Genomic DNA, 17,098 nt, shown 5'->3' on the forward strand with positions numbered 1-17,098 from the left:
TTGGTATGTCTAGTCTTGGATGCAGCCTGGACTTGAAGAGTTTTAAAATATTCCCCCAGGAGACTGTACTGTGCAGCCAAGGTTGAGATCAAACTGATGTAGAAAATAGTGAAGCATTAAAATTCTTTTAAGAATGATAATAATACATTGTGTTGCAGTGGGGAGTGTTTTAAAGGAGACCAATATAAGTACATGGCTAAGAAGGAAAAGATTCTAGGAGAACAACTGGAATTTTTCAATCATTCAGGAGGAACAGTTGCTAAGGCAAACCTTAGCATGCATGCATTGACACTGTAGGAAAGAAGATGAATGTAGGAAGATTATTATTTAGAAGGAAGTAACACAAGGACTTAGTAATTCAATGTCATACCTGATCAAAGGGAAAGAAAATGTAGAGTCAAGTTTCTAGTATAAAAGAATAGTGGAATCCTTAGCAAAACTAAAGTAGTTATGAAGTAGTTGGATAATCAATATTATTGATAATTTGGTAATTGACATTATGTAATTACTGCATCAGGGACTATGCTATGTGCTTTACATATATTATCTTATTTAATCTTTATAACTGTAAATACTGCTATTCCCACTTTATAGATTCAGAAACTAAGAAGAGAAAGCAGTTAAATTTGCCCAAAGTTACACAGTAAGTGGCAGAGAAGATATTTGTACTAAATGGTCTATTCCTTTTCCTTATAATAGGAAGATGATCAGTTAATACCAAGTCTGTTGAATTTGAACAAATAACAAAAAAGAAAACTGGCTATAAGAGGCCATGAATGCATGTTCAGTTGTACTGTACTGCCAGGCTCCTCTGTCCATGGCATTTCCCAGACAAGAATACTGGAGTGGATTGCCATTTTCTACTCCAGAGGGTCTTCTACTTCAAGGGATCTTCCCAACCCAAGGATCAAACCAGAGTCTCTTGTGTCTCCTGCACTGGCAGGCAGATTCTTTATCACTGCGCAATCTGGCCTATGAGTGAATCGTCAGTTTCACTGTGGTGGAATTTCAGGCCAGTATTGCCATATTTTAAGATTTTTTCATGAAAAGATGGAAATCTAGATTTGTATGGAAAAATCTCATAAAATTTCAATGTCAACTAATGCAAATGTTTAAAATTACTGTGTGGCCTAAACCAAATATGGCTACAAGTTTGTGTCTCTGATAAGCGTTAGAAACTCAGAATTCTAGTAAGAGATCTGAGCTAAAGATGTATGACTGGGGAATCCTTAAGCACAGAGAGGATAGCAGACACTTTAGAAGTTAGAATGTTATAATAATGAACAACATTTGATATTATTAAAATAATGCAATTATCTGTAAGTTAACAACTCAGGACTCTAAGATCTTCTCAATCTTAAGAAAACTGACATAAAATATAAGTGTTAAAACTAGCAGATTGAAGTGGGTGTATTTAAAATTCAATTTCCTATAAACTGAAAGCTAAATTACAGATGACTTGAATTTTCATACATCTAGGATGTGATGGAAACATTTCAAAATATATCTCCCACCTATTGAAAGGTAATTGAAAGATTATATTTTATCCATATTTCTACTTTATTCCTCTTAGCCCAGTTTCTACATACACTCATCCTTCAAAGCCCATAGCAAAGGGGTTCACAATCATCAAAGATTAAATACAAGATTAAGTAAAACCTCTTTTATGTTTAATTATTGAGTTTTGAGTTCCTCAATTAAAAGACTATCCAGTGACTTCCCTGGTGGTCCAGTGGCTAAGACTCTGCACTCCCATGGCAGGGGGCCTGGGTTCCATCCCTGGTCAGGGAACTGGATTCCATATGCTGCAATTAAAAGATTGCATATGCTGTAACCAAGACCAAATGCAGACAAGTGAATAAATAAATATATATATTTTAAAAGACCATCTATAGGCGTTAGGGTTCAGTATATTATTCTCTTTGAAGTCTAACCTAGTGTAGTTTTTAAACACTCTATCAGATTAATATCATGAAGAATGTAACCCAGTTATGTAAAAAAAAAAAATCAAATATATGAAAACATTTTTGCAAACTGTAAAGCCCTATAGAAATTATTTTGAAATGTTATTGTGTAATTTTGAAGCTAAAGGGTCCTGAAATTACAAAGTGGAAGCTTTCCTATTTGAAATACAATTTTTGTCTTTCCTAAAAATATAGTTTACTTTTTTCTTTTAACATGTAACTAACTACAAGGGTGGGAATATCCAGGTTTCAAAGTTCAAGTGAAATTGGCTTAATAGCAAAATAACTTTAGAAAAATATGAAGGGGAATGATCAGCCTAATAATATATGGCAAAGATCTAAAGATGTTACAAACGTTCAGGGCCCCACCACACCCTTCCATATTGGTCCTACGAAAAACAGACACCTCTCTTGAAAATCATATGAAGGACTAGGTACTTTCAACCCCAAAAGCTGTTTTCACACGTCAAACATGTTGGAAACCTTGAAAATCCTGGACTTTATTGGACTTTCTTTAAAGGTTATCCATGTTAAAAAAACAACAACAAATATATATATATATATATATGGTTTCTCTCTTTAGATTACACATTGTGTCAAGAACAAAATTCAAAATGAAAATGGGGGCATTTCTGTTGTTTAAGTATATGGAAACATGACTCCATTTTTGTAGAGCTAAAATGTCGCATACGATGGAACACTTCATTTTACCCTTCCTCTCCCTTAAAACATTAGCTGAGAAGTATAAATAGTTCAGCCTGGCGCCTTTGAAAAGCCTAATCCTATTTGTTAGAGTGGACCTTATATAAAATGGAAAATACAGTCTTCAACGTGCTTTAAGAAACAAATCAGGAGCTGGCAATTAAAATCCTCCAGACGCCTGCGCTCCGCAAACACTACTTCTAAAGAATTCTGGTATATTCTGGGTCTTCTTCCGTGACTGTTGGACGGACATTCCTTTGGGAAAAGCTTTCTCCACAGTGAGGTACGAAGACGATAAACCCCTTCCTTTCATCCTTTTCTCATTCACTCAGTAGGGGATGGAATAAATAGGGAGCTGAATAAAGCTTTCTTAACGCACTGAGGTGCACCGTCCAGTCTCCTGAACCATGCACTCAGAGCTTCCCGACCCAAAGGCGAAGCCGAGCACCTGAAGACCAAAGATTCCCGGCGCTGCGCCCCAGGGGCGCCAGGCCTTAGCACTGCAGGCCAGTCCCAGGGAGGCTCAGCCTGCAAGGGGCAATCTCGGCTTCCCCGGGGCGCCAGGAAAATCAGTGCTCGCACACGCCAAGGACGGGAATCGGGCCGGGTGGAAGAGCGAGTTTCCTTCCCACATTCCCAGTGAGAAAACGAGGTGGAGGAGCTGAGCACTGCATATCTCGAACACGGGATACGGACCCCGGGAACAAAGAGACAGGAGGAGGAAGACGAGGCAGCCACACCAACGCAGACTCAGAGGATTCTACGAGTTTACGCAAGCGAGCCGCATCTCGACTGTCCCCAGTTCCCCTTACGCCACTGGCTTGGTCTCAGAGCCTTCGCGAATATGGCTTTGCGCACTGCGGCGGGGCTGCACCGCAACCGAGCTTGGCCCTGTGGCTCCTCCCCGTCGCCCTGCGCCGATTGGCGGTAGACAGAAGCCAAGCCACCGATTGGGTGGCGAAGGAGCCATTCGGGGCGGCTCTGGTGGGTTCGGCTGCCCTAGAGTGATAAGTTCGGCTTCAGACACGCCTCAGCGCCAGCAGCGAGTCGGAGCTCTATGGAGGTGGCGGCGAGTATCGGGTTGTGGCTGCAGCAGCGACTCTTCTGAGCTGTTTCAAGCCGGTTCCGACTCCTTCCTCCCCCTTCCCTCCCCCTTTTTTGTTTTCCGTTCCCCTTCCCTCTCCCTTCCCCGTCCCCGACGACCGGATCCTGAGGAGGCAGCTGCGGCAGCAGCTGCTGAGTTCTCGGTGAAGGTGAGTGGAGCTGCCGCCGGCGCTGCCGCCGAGTGGAGCGCTCTAAAATGGCCGCCGTCCCTGGCCGCTTCTTCCTGAGCAGTACAAAATGGCGGCCACAGGCGGAGCCGGGCGGGGCGACCCTTTTTTAGCGTTTCCTCCGGGCTTCTGGCACCTGAAAATTCCTCATCTTTGATCTCCCTTCCCGTCGCTGACGGAGTAGGAGGAAGTCGGCAGCCCTGGCGGTCTACGGCCGTCTTCGTGGCTGTCGGGGACCGTCCTCCGCGGGGCCCGGGCCGGGCCAAGGCGCGGGTGTGCTCGGACGTGGAGAGAGCGTGGCCGGGCGGCGCGCGCGGCGGGGACGGACGCGGGCCGGCGGGGGCGGGGGGCCCGGCCGTTGGCGCGGGACCAGCCGAGCCGCAGGAGTCCCGGAGCCCGGCCTCCCGGCGGGGAGGAAGTGTGTGGAGCCGGGGCCGGCGGGGAGCGGTGGGGCTGCCCTTGGTGGGAGAGCAGAGGGCCTGCCCGGCGAGCCCCGCCTGCGACGGGAGAAGAGGGTGGAAATGAGGGTTTCTGAGGTTTTGTCGATTGGGCAGGGAGCGGCGAGGCGGCTGTCAGTCCCTCGGGGATTTATGGGTGGGAGGGGGCCGCTGGAGGCGGCGGCGGGTGGGAAGGAGGCCGCCTTTCTGCCCGAGAACAAAGAGCCGGGCGCCTAGCCGCGGGGGCGGCCTCCGCTCCTCCCCGAGGTTTGCCACCGGCAGCTTCGGTAGGAGGCTGTCGGAAGCACTTCCCTAACTCGGGCCTGGGTGGGAGGAATCCACTGCTCTTTTGTTCCCAGGAAGGGGGAAATGGGGCGGAGGTTCCTGCTGCCATGTTGTGGCCCTGGTCTTCCGCCTGCCTGATGTCAGCCGCTGTGCGACTCAGGTCTCCCCTCAGGCCCACTGCGCCCAGTGGACAGTGGGAAAAGCCCTCTTACTCAGTGTTGCTCGTCGTTGAGGCAGTAAAATCTATTACAATGTTTTCACATGGTGTGCCCGTTTGCTAACAGATTTTTCCACAATTGATCTCCGTACTCAGCTGTAAAGGAGGCAGAAAGTGGCTTTTTCAGAGATTGATTCTGTCTCTATGTAGGCACTTAACTGCGTCCTTGAACACACGTGAATTTCCAAGTGGCCAACAAAATTTTACTGTTGATTTGTGTTTTGAGTACGTTTTATTTTAATCTTAGGAGACCTTACCTTCAATCAACTGCAGGCTGAAATACATTGTAACTGAAGGAGGATTTACAGATTTGTATGTTAGCGGTGACTAATTTTGGTATTCTTTCTCATTCTAGGTTTTTCATTTCTCCCATCCTCTTCCCTCCCCACCCCATCCATTAATATTATTCTTTTGAAGATTCTTCGTTGTCAAGCCGCCAAAGTGGAGAGTGCGATCGCAGAAGGGGGTGCTTCTCGTTTCAGGTATGTGTAGATTTTGTTTTGGCAATTATTAGGACCGAAAGAATAACCACACCAAATAGTTCTGGCTTGATTGTGCTGCAGGATTAATTTATAATGTGCATGTACATTTCTTTAAAGCCCTTAAATTTCCACTGTTTCCTGTGTGCTATATGAAGAATAAATGTAGTTACTTGGCTTTCCATTGGGCCTAAGTTTAGTCTTCATCTGTGATGTACTTACTGTAATGCAGAATAATTAAAGAGATCCTATATCTGTTTTGAGTGAAACATACTTGGGGTGAACTTTTTGTTAAAAGAAGCTTTTCTTTTAAATAGTGCTTCTTCGGGCGGAGGAGGAAGTAGGGGTGCACCTCAGCACTATCCCAAGACTGCTGGCAACAGGTATAGTAAACAGTGAAAAGAGTGACTTATATAACAGACTGAGGTTAATGGTTTTTCTAACATTACAACATATAGTTAATAGGACATCAGCAATCCTAATCTTAATGGGCTTGATTTCTGCTACATAGTCTAAATATAGAGTATCAGTTCTTGATTACTCTTTAGCCAAATCTTCTAATAAGAGTTGAGGCTCTCAAACTGCTCTTTTAGTCTCTTACTCTGGATTATTTTCACTGATGTTATTTCTTGAAATGTTCATATGAAATTACAGTAATAAATCTGGAAGTGTATAACATGGTCATGAGACATTAGAAAATGTTGATTTTCACTCTGGATCCTGGACCAGGATCACTGGCATCATTAATCAGGCCTTACCGCTGAGCCACTACAGCAGAGACTGGGCTGGGCCTGGGACTTCCTTTAACAAATTCTTCAGGTTATTCTGATGCACTAAATAAGAGTTGCTTAGTCGTAAGGGAGTTGAGAAAACCTAAACTGTTTTTTCTATTTAGAAGGATTTTTGATCTGTATGATACTTGATGTGTGACTGGATGCTGTGCTTAAGTTGTCTTATTTTAATTCTCTTAATAATTTTTACTAGCGAGTTCCTGGGGAAAACCCCAGGGCAAAACGCTCAGAAATGGATTCCTGCACGAAGCACTAGACGAGATGACAACTCCGCAGCAAACAACTCCGCAAATGAAAAAGAACGACATGATGCAATCTTCAGGAAAGTAAGAGGGTAAGTTTATTAGGTCTGTTTTGTCTTTTAAAAGGAGGGGAGACTGGATTAACTGCTTCTCTTGTGTGTATGCTATATTACTTGAAGGCAGTGTTCATAACTCTTAAGTGAAATGCCAATGTTGACAGTTTTAGGCTGAAAATCAGCACATACACTGTCTGGGGCTCAGTTAGTTGCTTTTGGTCATTAGATTAAAATGCAGAAGCCTATTGTGCTGACATATTCTGTACCTGGTGTGTAAGCCAGTGATGGCAAAATATAACAGTTTAGCTCCTGTATCTAGCCTTGATATTAAGGAGGGAGGCTCTTGATCTGGGTTTTGAGAATGAGATTTTCTTGTCCAGTAGCTGGGAACCCCCACCAGTTAGATAGGTGTTCTTAAATAGGTTTATTTCAACATCGCTTTGGTTAGATGGGTAAGAAAAATGTCTTGATGTTAAAGGGGAAAGTGATGAAAGGGAAAAAGCATAATTTAAAGGCTGTTTTTTAACTCAGTAATTTTGTATGTTGCTGATACCTAGTCTTATTCCTTTTTCATAGCATATTAAATAAGCTTACTCCTGAGAAGTTTGACAAGCTATGCCTTGAGCTCCTCAATGTGGGTGTAGAGTCTAAACTCATCCTTAAAGGGGTCATACTGCTGGTAAGTTAAATGTTGGTTTAACTGAAAGGAGGAGGAAAATACTTAGAACCCAGGTTGGGTTTTGAGTGGTTTTTTGTTGTTTGCTTTTGTTTTTATACACTTCGTTGTTGCTTCTAAAACTGAGGTGTGAGTGAAGTGTATGTATATTTGAATACTTTTTTTTTAATTACTTTTGATGGTATCAGACTTAAGAGGTCAATTTGAAATGGTATATACTGTGCTTGGGTTAATTGGATTATCAGGCTCTTGGGGACTGGGGGTTGCTTTGTTTTTCCTTTTGTGAAAAATGGCACATTTTGGAAGTAAGTTAGTTTTATGGTGATTCCATTTTTCCAAGGTAATTTCAACTCCTCAAAGGGGAGAGGGTTTTACTACTATGAGATATGTGTAATTAGACTTTTTTGGTACTCTGTAATAGCTAACATTTAAGTGCTTACATTTTTCCAGCCTGTGTGCTGGGCACTTTACATACCTCATCTTAAGTTCAAGTAAGAAGCCTTACAAAAGAGATGTGTTTATTTCCAGGTTACCAGTGAAGCATTTGTATAGGGAATTTGTCAGAAGTTTGTTGTGCGATTCAAGATCCTTAAGACTGCAAGGAAGTATTAAGTTATAAAGAAAGGTTTTTTCAAAAGTTGTCATATTTAATTTTTTTTTAATGGCATGTTTTCTGTAGATTGTGGACAAAGCCCTAGAAGAGCCAAAGTATAGCTCACTGTATGCTCAGCTATGTCTGCGATTGGCAGAAGATGCACCAAACTTTGATGGCCCAGCAGCAGAGGGTCAACCAGGACAGAAGCAAAGCACAGTAAGTGGGCGTGTGTGCTTGCTTATTTTAAGTTGATTTGGAAGGTTTTATTATAAAACCCTGACAAATGTCTTTTGTTTCTTACAGACATTCAGACGCCTCCTAATTTCCAAATTACAAGATGAATTTGAAAACCGAACCAGAAATGTTGATGGTGAGAATTTAATACTTAGTAGTACTGTGTAGGGCTTCCCTGTTGGCTCAGATGGTAAAGAATCTGTCTGCAATGCAGAAGACCTGGGTTTGATTCCTGGGTTGGGAAGATCCCCTGGAGAAAGGACTGGCAACCCACTCTAGTATTCTTGCCTAGAGAATCCCATGGACAGAGGAGCCTGGTGGGCTACGGTCTGCAATCGCAAAGAAGAGGACATGACAGAGCGACTAATACACAGTACTGCATATGTTCAACTTAATTCTGAATGTTACTTTTATTCTTCTTTTTAGTCTATGATAAGCGTGAAAATCCCCTCCTCCCTGAGGAGGAGGAACAGAGAGCTATTGCCAAGATCAAGATGTTGGGGAACATCAAATTCATTGGAGAACTTGGAAAGCTTGATCTTATTCATGAATCTATCCTTCATAAGTGCATCAAAACAGTAAGTAATGGTTGTGAATTTAAGCTTTCGTTAATCACCATGTACATCATTTTTGGGAGATAGTAAATTACAATTTTGCCATCTGAGAGTTGGTGTGCTAGTTAAATATTTTAGATTGCTGGCAAAACTGCTATTTAAATGTTGTAAATATGGAAGTATGCAGTATATCTTGCAAGATAGGGATAGAACTGATTCCCTACTTAGGTTTAAATTGCTCAATTTGGAGAAATTTCTTGAACAGAAACCAGATAAGAATAGTATGCTAGACCCTAGGAACTGTATGTGTTAATGGAAACTTATGGGAAAGTGCTACATCTAAACCAAGAAAAATTTGTAAACAACATGGCATTTATTTCTTTTGGTAGCTTTTGGAAAAAAAGAAGAGAGTCCAACTCAAAGATATGGGAGAGGATTTGGAGTGCCTCTGTCAGATAATGAGGACAGTGGGGCCTAGATTAGACCATGAACGAGCCAAGGTATGTGTGTTGCTGACAGAAATAGTGTAAATAGCCTGTCATAATTGTATTAAAATCAAACAGCTTATTTGGTGATACAGAGGATTGCCTCTAGTCATTAACTTTGATGATATCTAGAAGTCTTAAGCAGTACATGTTTTTATTTTTCTCTTTTAGTCCTTAATGGATCAGTACTTTGCCCGAATGTGCTCCTTGATGTTAAGTAAGGAATTGCCGGCGAGGATTCGTTTCCTGCTGCAGGTAAAACTGTTTTCTTTAGGTGTGTTGGTAAGCTGACTTTCGTTTAGGAGTATTGAAATAATATTTATTAAAAACTTCTTATATTAAAGGATACCGTAGAGTTGCGAGAACACCATTGGGTTCCTCGCAAAGCTTTTCTTGACAATGGACCAAAGACGATCAATCAAATCCGTCAAGATGCAGTAAAAGTAAGTTTTGCTTTGCTTTATAATCATTAAGTGGGTGTTGTGTTTATAATGGCACAAAAACCCTGTTAAAACATCTTTATTTGAGACTGTCTTGTCTTACCAATAGAGCTTAATGTTTTTGCTGTCTGTATTCTGTTTTGAGAACAAGTTGTTTATAGAGAATACATCAATGGCATTCTTATCCAGAGAAGTATTTCTGATTTTCCTGCTGTAAGAATTTTCACTTTATATAAAATAGTGTCTAAAAGTGTTTACTCACTTTATTTCTGAAGGATCTAGGAGTGTTTATTCCTGCTCCTATGGCTCAAGGGATGAGAAGTGACTTCTTTCTGGAGGGACCGTTTATGCCACCCAGGATGAAAATGGATAGGGACCCACTTGGAGGACTTGCTGATATGTTTGGACAAATGCCAGGTGATTTGAACAACAGATGGTTTGGTTGCATTAAATAATGAGTTTAACAGTTTTAATAGTAAAGAGTTCTTCGTGTCTATATTTTAAGGAAGCGGAATTGGTACTGGTCCAGGAGTTATCCAGGATAGATTTTCACCCACCATGGGGCGCCATCGTTCAAATCAGCTCTTCAATGGCCATGGGGGACACATCATGCCTCCCACACAGTCGCAGTTTGGGGAGATGGGAGGCAAGTTTATGAAAAGCCAGGTAAGAATACATTTAAGGATATTTAGGCAACAAGTAATTACGTTTTGGAATACATATGATTAAATTTTTTTTTAGTGTAAATGTTTTAGGTTTAGAAAACCTAAAAACGTTTTTCTAAACCAAATTTATATCTGTGACAGTTATTTCAAACTGGGTGAAATGATTATTATTAAGATTAGTAAAGTATTAGTAAAATCACATTACTTTATTTGACAGTTAGGTTAGAATTTTATTCTTCTGTTTCATCTTTTACTTTCTCTGGGCAAATACAGTTAAGCTTTCTTGTGGCTTGGCCTCATCACTTTGGTACTTGATTACCATAATGTGTGGACCCCTTTTTATCTAGACTTTTATTTCTCTCTTTCTGAAATAGGGGCTAAGCCAGCTCTACCATAACCAGAGTCAGGGACTCTTATCCCAGCTGCAAGGACAGTCGAAGGATATGCCACCTCGGTTTTCTAAGAAAGGACAGCTTAATGCAGATGAGGTACATTTGCCTATGTTATTTATATACCGTAGTATGTCAATTCCGAAATCTCTTGCCCGATGATTATAAAAAAAGACGCATTAAGAGGACTTAATGCTGGAATTCTTTTATCTTTACCTTCTTTCTCTCTTTTCTGTACTACTTTTTCTTTCTTTAAATGTCCAGCGTCCTATGAGCGAAGATTATGAGATATGAGGGCAAGTCTTCAGTTAGAGTAAGGAAAATGGTTGGCAAGATTTTGATTGTGACTTCCCTGCAAATAGAATGACTCGGGATAAAGTAAAACGTTTTTTAAGCTCTAAATTTTCTGGTTTTTATTTTCATGTTTTAGTGATGCTAATCCTTGGAGAGTTGTGATATAAATAAAAGATTTATAAGCCATGTTGTATTTTTGTCTGGATCAGATGTTTAGTTCTCTTGCTATAAATTAAATATCATAACAGTAACATTTTTAGTTATTTGACTTAGATTTCTGCCATAGGTTCCATCATGTTTGTATATGCTGAGTTAACTTTAGAGGGTTGCAATTAATGTTAGTTCGCTGCTTGTTAACTTGGGTATCTGTTTTGCTTTGTTTTCGATTCTAGATTAGCTTGAGGCCTGCTCAGTCTTTCCTAATGAATAAAAATCAAGTGCCAAAGCTTCAGCCCCAAATAACTATGATTCCTCCTAGTGCACAGCCACCACGCACTCAAACGCCACCTCTGGGACAGGTATGGGATGTATGTAGTATGACATTTTCAATCGTTCCAGTACCTTTTGAAGATGTCTGAAGAATGCTTTTTAATGTTTGTTCTCAACTTCATAAGCACTTTTGTTTTTAATGATTAAAAAGTTATTAAACATTTATACTTAATCATTTTGCTGTTCTTGTAGACACCTCAGCTTGGTCTCAAAACTAATCCACCACTTATCCAGGAAAAGCCTGCCAAGACCAGTAAAAAGCCACCTCCGTCAAAGGAAGAACTGCTTAAACTAACAGTGAGTTTCAGACAATCTCATCGTTTAGCTTATGGGGGGCTGTATTTGAGGCAGGAAAACTAAAGATACTTGGATTTCGTTCTTTTCAGGAAACTGTTGTAACTGAATACCTGAATAGTGGGAATGCAAATGAAGCTGTCAATGGTGTAAGAGAGATGAGAGCTCCTAAACACTTCCTTCCTGAGATGTTAAGCAAAGTAATCATTCTGTCACTGGATAGAAGTGATGAAGATAAAGAAAAAGCAAGTTCTTTGATCAGTTTACTCAAACAGGAAGGGATAGCCACAAGTGACAACTTCATGCAGGTAGAACACTTTCTGATTCTGTAAGAACTCTTCAAATTTGAATTGACTATGAACTGACTGTGTACTATATTCCTTTCAGGCTTTCCTGAATGTATTGGACCAGTGCCCCAAACTGGAGGTTGACATCCCCTTGGTGAAATCGTATTTAGCACAGTTTGCAGCTCGTGCTGTCATTTCAGAGCTGGTGAGCATTTCGGAACTAGCTCAACCACTGGAAAGTGGCACCCATTTTCCTCTTTTCTTACTTTGTCTTCAGCAATTAGCTAAATTACAAGATCGAGAATGGTTAACAGAGCTTTTCCAACAGAGCAAGGTCAATATGCAGAAAATGCTCCCAGGTAAGAGAATGCTGGGGGTTTTTGTTTTTAATACTAGATCTAAAAGTCCTTAGTACTTTGAGTGAATTTATTATATAGGTCAGTGTGATTATCCTGTCTGGATAACAATAAGCATTACCACAGATAGACTTCACCTTTATAAAAAAGTTATTATGATGTAACTATTTTCATTTGGTCCAAATACCAAGTTTCCTTTGCTCAGTTGTTTCATTATTTTACATAAATCTTGTGTGTTTGGGAAATTGTTTGCAAAGCAGTTCTAAGAGACCAACTGAGTAAAAATGAACTACCTGATGATGGGAATGGCTTTGTCTCTTCAGAAATTGATCAAAATAAGGACCGCATGCTGGAGATCTTGGAAGGAAAGGGACTGAGTTTCTTATTCCCACTTCTCAAACTGGAGAAGGAACTGTTAAAGCAAATAAAGTTGGATCCATCCCCTCAGACCATATATAAATGGATTAAAGATAACATCTCTCCCAAACTTCATGTAGATAAAGGATTTGTGAACATCTTAATGACTAGGTAAGATAACAAGAGTTGTGCTTTTCTACATTGAAAACAGAATTAGCCTGTGTTTAGTTTACTAGAAAGTAAGTCTACAAGGCAAGGGATTGAGAATTATTTGTTTCTTGAATTGGAAATTTTTCATTTGGAGGTTGTAACAAGATCTTTTTCTGTGCAGCTTCTTACAGTACATTTCTAGTGAAGTAAACCCACCCAGTGATGAAACAGATTCTTCCTCTGCTCCTTCCAAAGAACAGTTAGAGCAGGAAAAACAACTGCTTCTTTCCTTCAAGCCAGTAATGCAGAAATTCCTTCATGATCATGTTGATCTACAAGTTAGTGCCCTCTATGCTCTTCAGGTGCACTGCTACAACAGCAACTTCCCAAAAGGTGAGAGAGGACTAGCATCATAATTAACGACAGATGGACGGGCAGTAGTTAAACACACTAAGTAATGGGGTTACATTTTGTCTTCTAGGCATGTTACTCCGCTTTTTTGTTCACTTCTATGACATGGAAATTATTGAAGAAGAAGCTTTCTTGGCTTGGAAAGAAGATATAACCCAAGAGTTTCCAGGGAAAGGCAAGGCTTTGTTCCAGGTAAATCTGTTGTGCTTTTTCCATCTTAATTGATATTACTTAAATGAAGCTTTTAAAGTTAAATATAAGCAAAATAGCCCTGGTAATATTGCATACCATGATTTTCTAACTTACAAAGTGAATTCTAGCCCTGAGGAAAATTTTTACAATGTCAGGGGATTCCACAGCATACATCAATCACCTGGAAAGTAATTTTCAAAGGAGGTTTCAGGTCTGATTATAGACATTCTGACTTAGGTCTGCGTGTGGTATACAACTCAGGAGATTCTCGTGCTACTTTTCCCAGGGGCCAGGCTTTGAGAAATGCTAGTCTGTAGTAGTCTTTACTCCTGAGGTTCTTAAGCTAGTTTCAGGAGGATCACCATCACAGTGTTTGTCCTTAGTCTTGTCTTTGGGGAATCTGGTCCTAAAGTTCTGGATGGGACTAGAAATTACTCTTCTGGGATCTTCTTTGTCCCCCTCCTCCCTCCCCAGCATTGCTAACATTTAAGTTTGGGATGAGCCACTGTCCCATATTAAAATAGTTTTGAAGTGTGATGGGAGTGGTGTCAAAGAATTGATACCCGTGTTAACTGGCCATAAACAGCTTGTATTAATTGTTTATCGCTCAGTTGTGTCTCTTTGTGACCCCATGGACTATAGCCCACCAGACTCCTCTGGCCGTGGAATTCTCCAGGCAGGATTATTGAAGCAGGTTGCCATTTTCTCCCCGAGGAGATCTTCTCTACCCAGGGATCAAATCTGCTTCTACATTGACAGGCAATTCTTACCCCTGAGCCATCAGGGAAGCCCCAAACAGCTTGTATGTTAGGTTCTGAACACTGCTTGCAATTATAAGATGTGTGGTACTGTCTAAAACTTTGGTTCTTGGGGCAGTTGGTTGGTTGATTGGGAATACTGCTATTCTGTATTTTCTAAGTACTACTTATTTTGTTAAATTACAAATTACAGGTGAATCAGTGGCTAACCTGGCTAGAAACTGCTGAAGAAGAAGAATCAGAGGAAGAAGCCGACTAAAAGAACCAGCCAAAGCCTTAAATTGTGCAAAACATACTGTTGCTATGGTGTAACTGCATTTGACCTAACCACTGCGAAAATTCATTCCGCTGTAATGTTTTCACAATATTTAAAAGCAGAAGCACGTCAGTTAGGATTTCCTTCTGCATAAGGTTTTTTTGTAGTGTAATGTCTTAATCATAGTCTACCATCAAATATTTTAGGAGTATCTTTAATGTTTAGATAGTATATTAGCAGCATGCAATAATTACATCATAAGTTCTCAAGCAGAGGCAGTCTATTGCAAGGACCTTCTTTGCTGCCAGTTATCATAGGCTGTTTTAAGTTAGAAAACTGAATAGCAACACTGAATACTGTAGAAATGCACTTTGCTCAGTAATACTTGAGTTGTTGCAATATTTGATTATCCATTTGGTTGTTACAGAAAAATTCTTAACTGTAATTGATGGTTGTTGCCGTAATAGTATATTGCCTGTATTTCTACCTCTAGTAATGGGCTTTATGTGCTAGATTTTAATATCCTTGAGCCTGGGCAAGTGCACAAGTCTTTTTAAAAGAAACATGGTTTACTTGCACAAAACTGATCAGTTTTGAGAGATCGTAAATGCCCTTGAAGTGGTCTTTGTGGGTGTGAAACAAATGGTGAGAATTTGAATTGGTCCCTCTTATTATAGTATTGAAATTAAGTCTACTTAATTTATCAAGTCATGTTCATGCCCTGATTTTATATACTTGTATCTATCAATAAACATTGTGATACTTGATATAGTTGTGTGACTTAAGTCAGTTCAGTTGCTCAGTCATGTCCAACTCTGCGACCTTGTGGGCTGCAGCACACCAGGCTTTCCTGTCCATTACCAACTCCCAGAGCTTGCTCAAACTCATGTCCATCGAGGGTAATGCCAGCCAGCCATCTCATCCTCTGTCCCCTCTGTCTTCAGTCTTTCCTAGCATCATGGTCTTTTCCAAGGAGTCCCTTCTTTGCATCAGGTGGCCAAAGTATTGGGAGTTTCAGCTTCAGCATCAATCCTTCCAATGAATATTCAGGACTGATTTCCTTTTTCTCCAACACCACAGTTCAAAAGCATCAATGCTTCAGCACTCAGCTTTTTTTACAGTCCAAGTCTCACATCTATACGTGACTACTGGAAAAACCATAACTTTGACTAGACTTTGAAGTAGTACATAACAAATATATGAAGAAGTGACAGCTTTTGTTTTGAGCTAGGACTTGACTTAGGAACATTAAATACATAGACATAAATAATTTTGATTAGGAAATTCAAGGTGGTTGTTCCTCTTTATTTCAGGTTACTGTAAGTAGCCAATATGTAGTTCCTGTAATCAAGGACAGTGCCGAGAAGTTTCCTGAATTGGGAGGGACATTACTAATGCATAGGAACAAAACTTGAACTTGGCTGACATCTTTTCATTGTCGTACTGAAAACCCCACAGTTAGCATTAAGACTGTCTCCTTACTCTAACTGAAGCTAGCTTTTCCCTGTATTCTAGCAGATTTCTTTGAAGTTAGAACATTTATAGTTTCTGGTAGATAATTTTTAAATATGAAATTAAAACTAAGTGGAGTATCAAGAAGCTGACTTTACTAGGCTATAGATAAAAATGGCATTCCTGGCACCTCTATTCAAGCCTCCCCAAGGGGGAAACTTAGCAAAGTATTCAGGTGGCTTCATTTACAAGCAGAATTCTCCCAATTCAGCTGGAGAATTGGGCCGAAAGAAGTTCCAGAGTTAAACCTGGTGTACGTTGGTTTGTCAGAGGGTACTTTCATACCTGCCCACCCTGATGCTTCAAGAACAAATACCTCGAGTAATATTCCCATCTTGTGCGGGGGGCGGGGGGAGCATTTTACAAGCTGCCACACTACGGGATGACAGTATTTACATGTTTCTTGTATCAAGGACAATGCTTTGGTATCTGTACAAATAGTTACATGTAACTGTTACATGTCTAAGATTCCACATCATACCCAACTTTGGTGTTCCTTTATATACGGCAAGACGGGTGGTCTTCATTTTGTCGACTCCTTTTCTTCACATTCTCTAACAGGCCACACTTCATTCCTACACCAGAACTTTTGAGATCACCAGTAACTCCAGAGCTATTAACTAGTAGGTATTCATTATCCCATAAGCAGCATTTAACAATTTCTTGAGACTTTTGAGAACATCTCTTTTCCTTCTTGCTTTGTTCTTTCTTAATCTCCAATGGCAAAAGTGCCTGATGTCAAACCCAATGTCCAATTATCAAATCTTGTTGATTTTCCCTTCAAAACATTAGAAATTGAGTAACTCACCTCTTCCACTGTGGCTCTTCTCACCTGGATACCATGCCAGCCTTTCTGTCTTCACTCTCCTTTTAGTCTCTTCAGCAGTAGCCAGAGGATGAGGAATCTTTTCAAGAAAAAAACAAATATCGCTTAGCACAAAATCTACCAAAGTGACTTCCCACCTAGATTTTTAAGTCAGTATTTAAAATTGTTCTACACAGCTCCGGGTCTGATTTAGTGTCCCCCCTCCTCCCTCTCCAGTGTTCTTGCCTGGAGAATCCCAGGGACGGGGGAGCCTGGTGGGCTGCTGTCTCTGGGGTCGCACAGAGTCGGACACGACTGAAGCGACTTAGCAGCAGTAGCAGCAGCAGCCGCCTCCCTCAACCTACACCGTATTTCTCTGATCTCAGTTTCTGCCACTGACTCTTGCTCATTCTGTTCCCACTCCCCTGGCCTCCTCAAGGTTCCCGGGATGTGCC

The 17,098-nt window shown here is 40.8% G+C and overlaps 1 protein-coding gene and 1 non-coding gene across 2 annotated transcripts; both read left to right on the top strand.

Moving 5' to 3' along the window:
- Positions 1–3,906: 3,906 nt before the first annotated feature.
- Positions 3,907–15,093, top strand: EIF4G2 (eukaryotic translation initiation factor 4 gamma 2; the record flags this gene model as incomplete). The annotated part of the gene is made up of 22 exons (XM_040258376.1): positions 3,907–3,919; positions 5,232–5,358; positions 5,673–5,738; positions 6,340–6,480; positions 7,021–7,123; positions 7,800–7,931; positions 8,019–8,085; positions 8,376–8,527; positions 8,893–9,003; positions 9,160–9,243; positions 9,333–9,431; positions 9,704–9,845; positions 9,934–10,094; positions 10,468–10,581; positions 11,169–11,294; positions 11,458–11,562; positions 11,652–11,867; positions 11,947–12,205; positions 12,526–12,730; positions 12,891–13,102; positions 13,191–13,312; positions 14,264–15,093. Coding segments are annotated over 22 exons (2,823 nt in total), but the record flags the coding sequence as incomplete, so codon positions are not given.
- On the top strand, positions 10,634–10,782 carry LOC120877182. The gene has a single exon (XR_005724302.1). It is a non-coding gene; the product is annotated as a small nucleolar RNA SNORD97 (small nucleolar RNA).
- Positions 15,094–17,098: the final 2,005 nt, after the last annotated feature.

This window comes from Oryx dammah, unplaced genomic scaffold (genome assembly GCF_014754425.2).
Source record: "Oryx dammah isolate SB20612 unplaced genomic scaffold, SCBI_Odam_1.1 HiC_scaffold_17, whole genome shotgun sequence".
Classification (NCBI taxonomy): Eukaryota; Metazoa; Chordata; class Mammalia; order Artiodactyla; family Bovidae; genus Oryx; species Oryx dammah.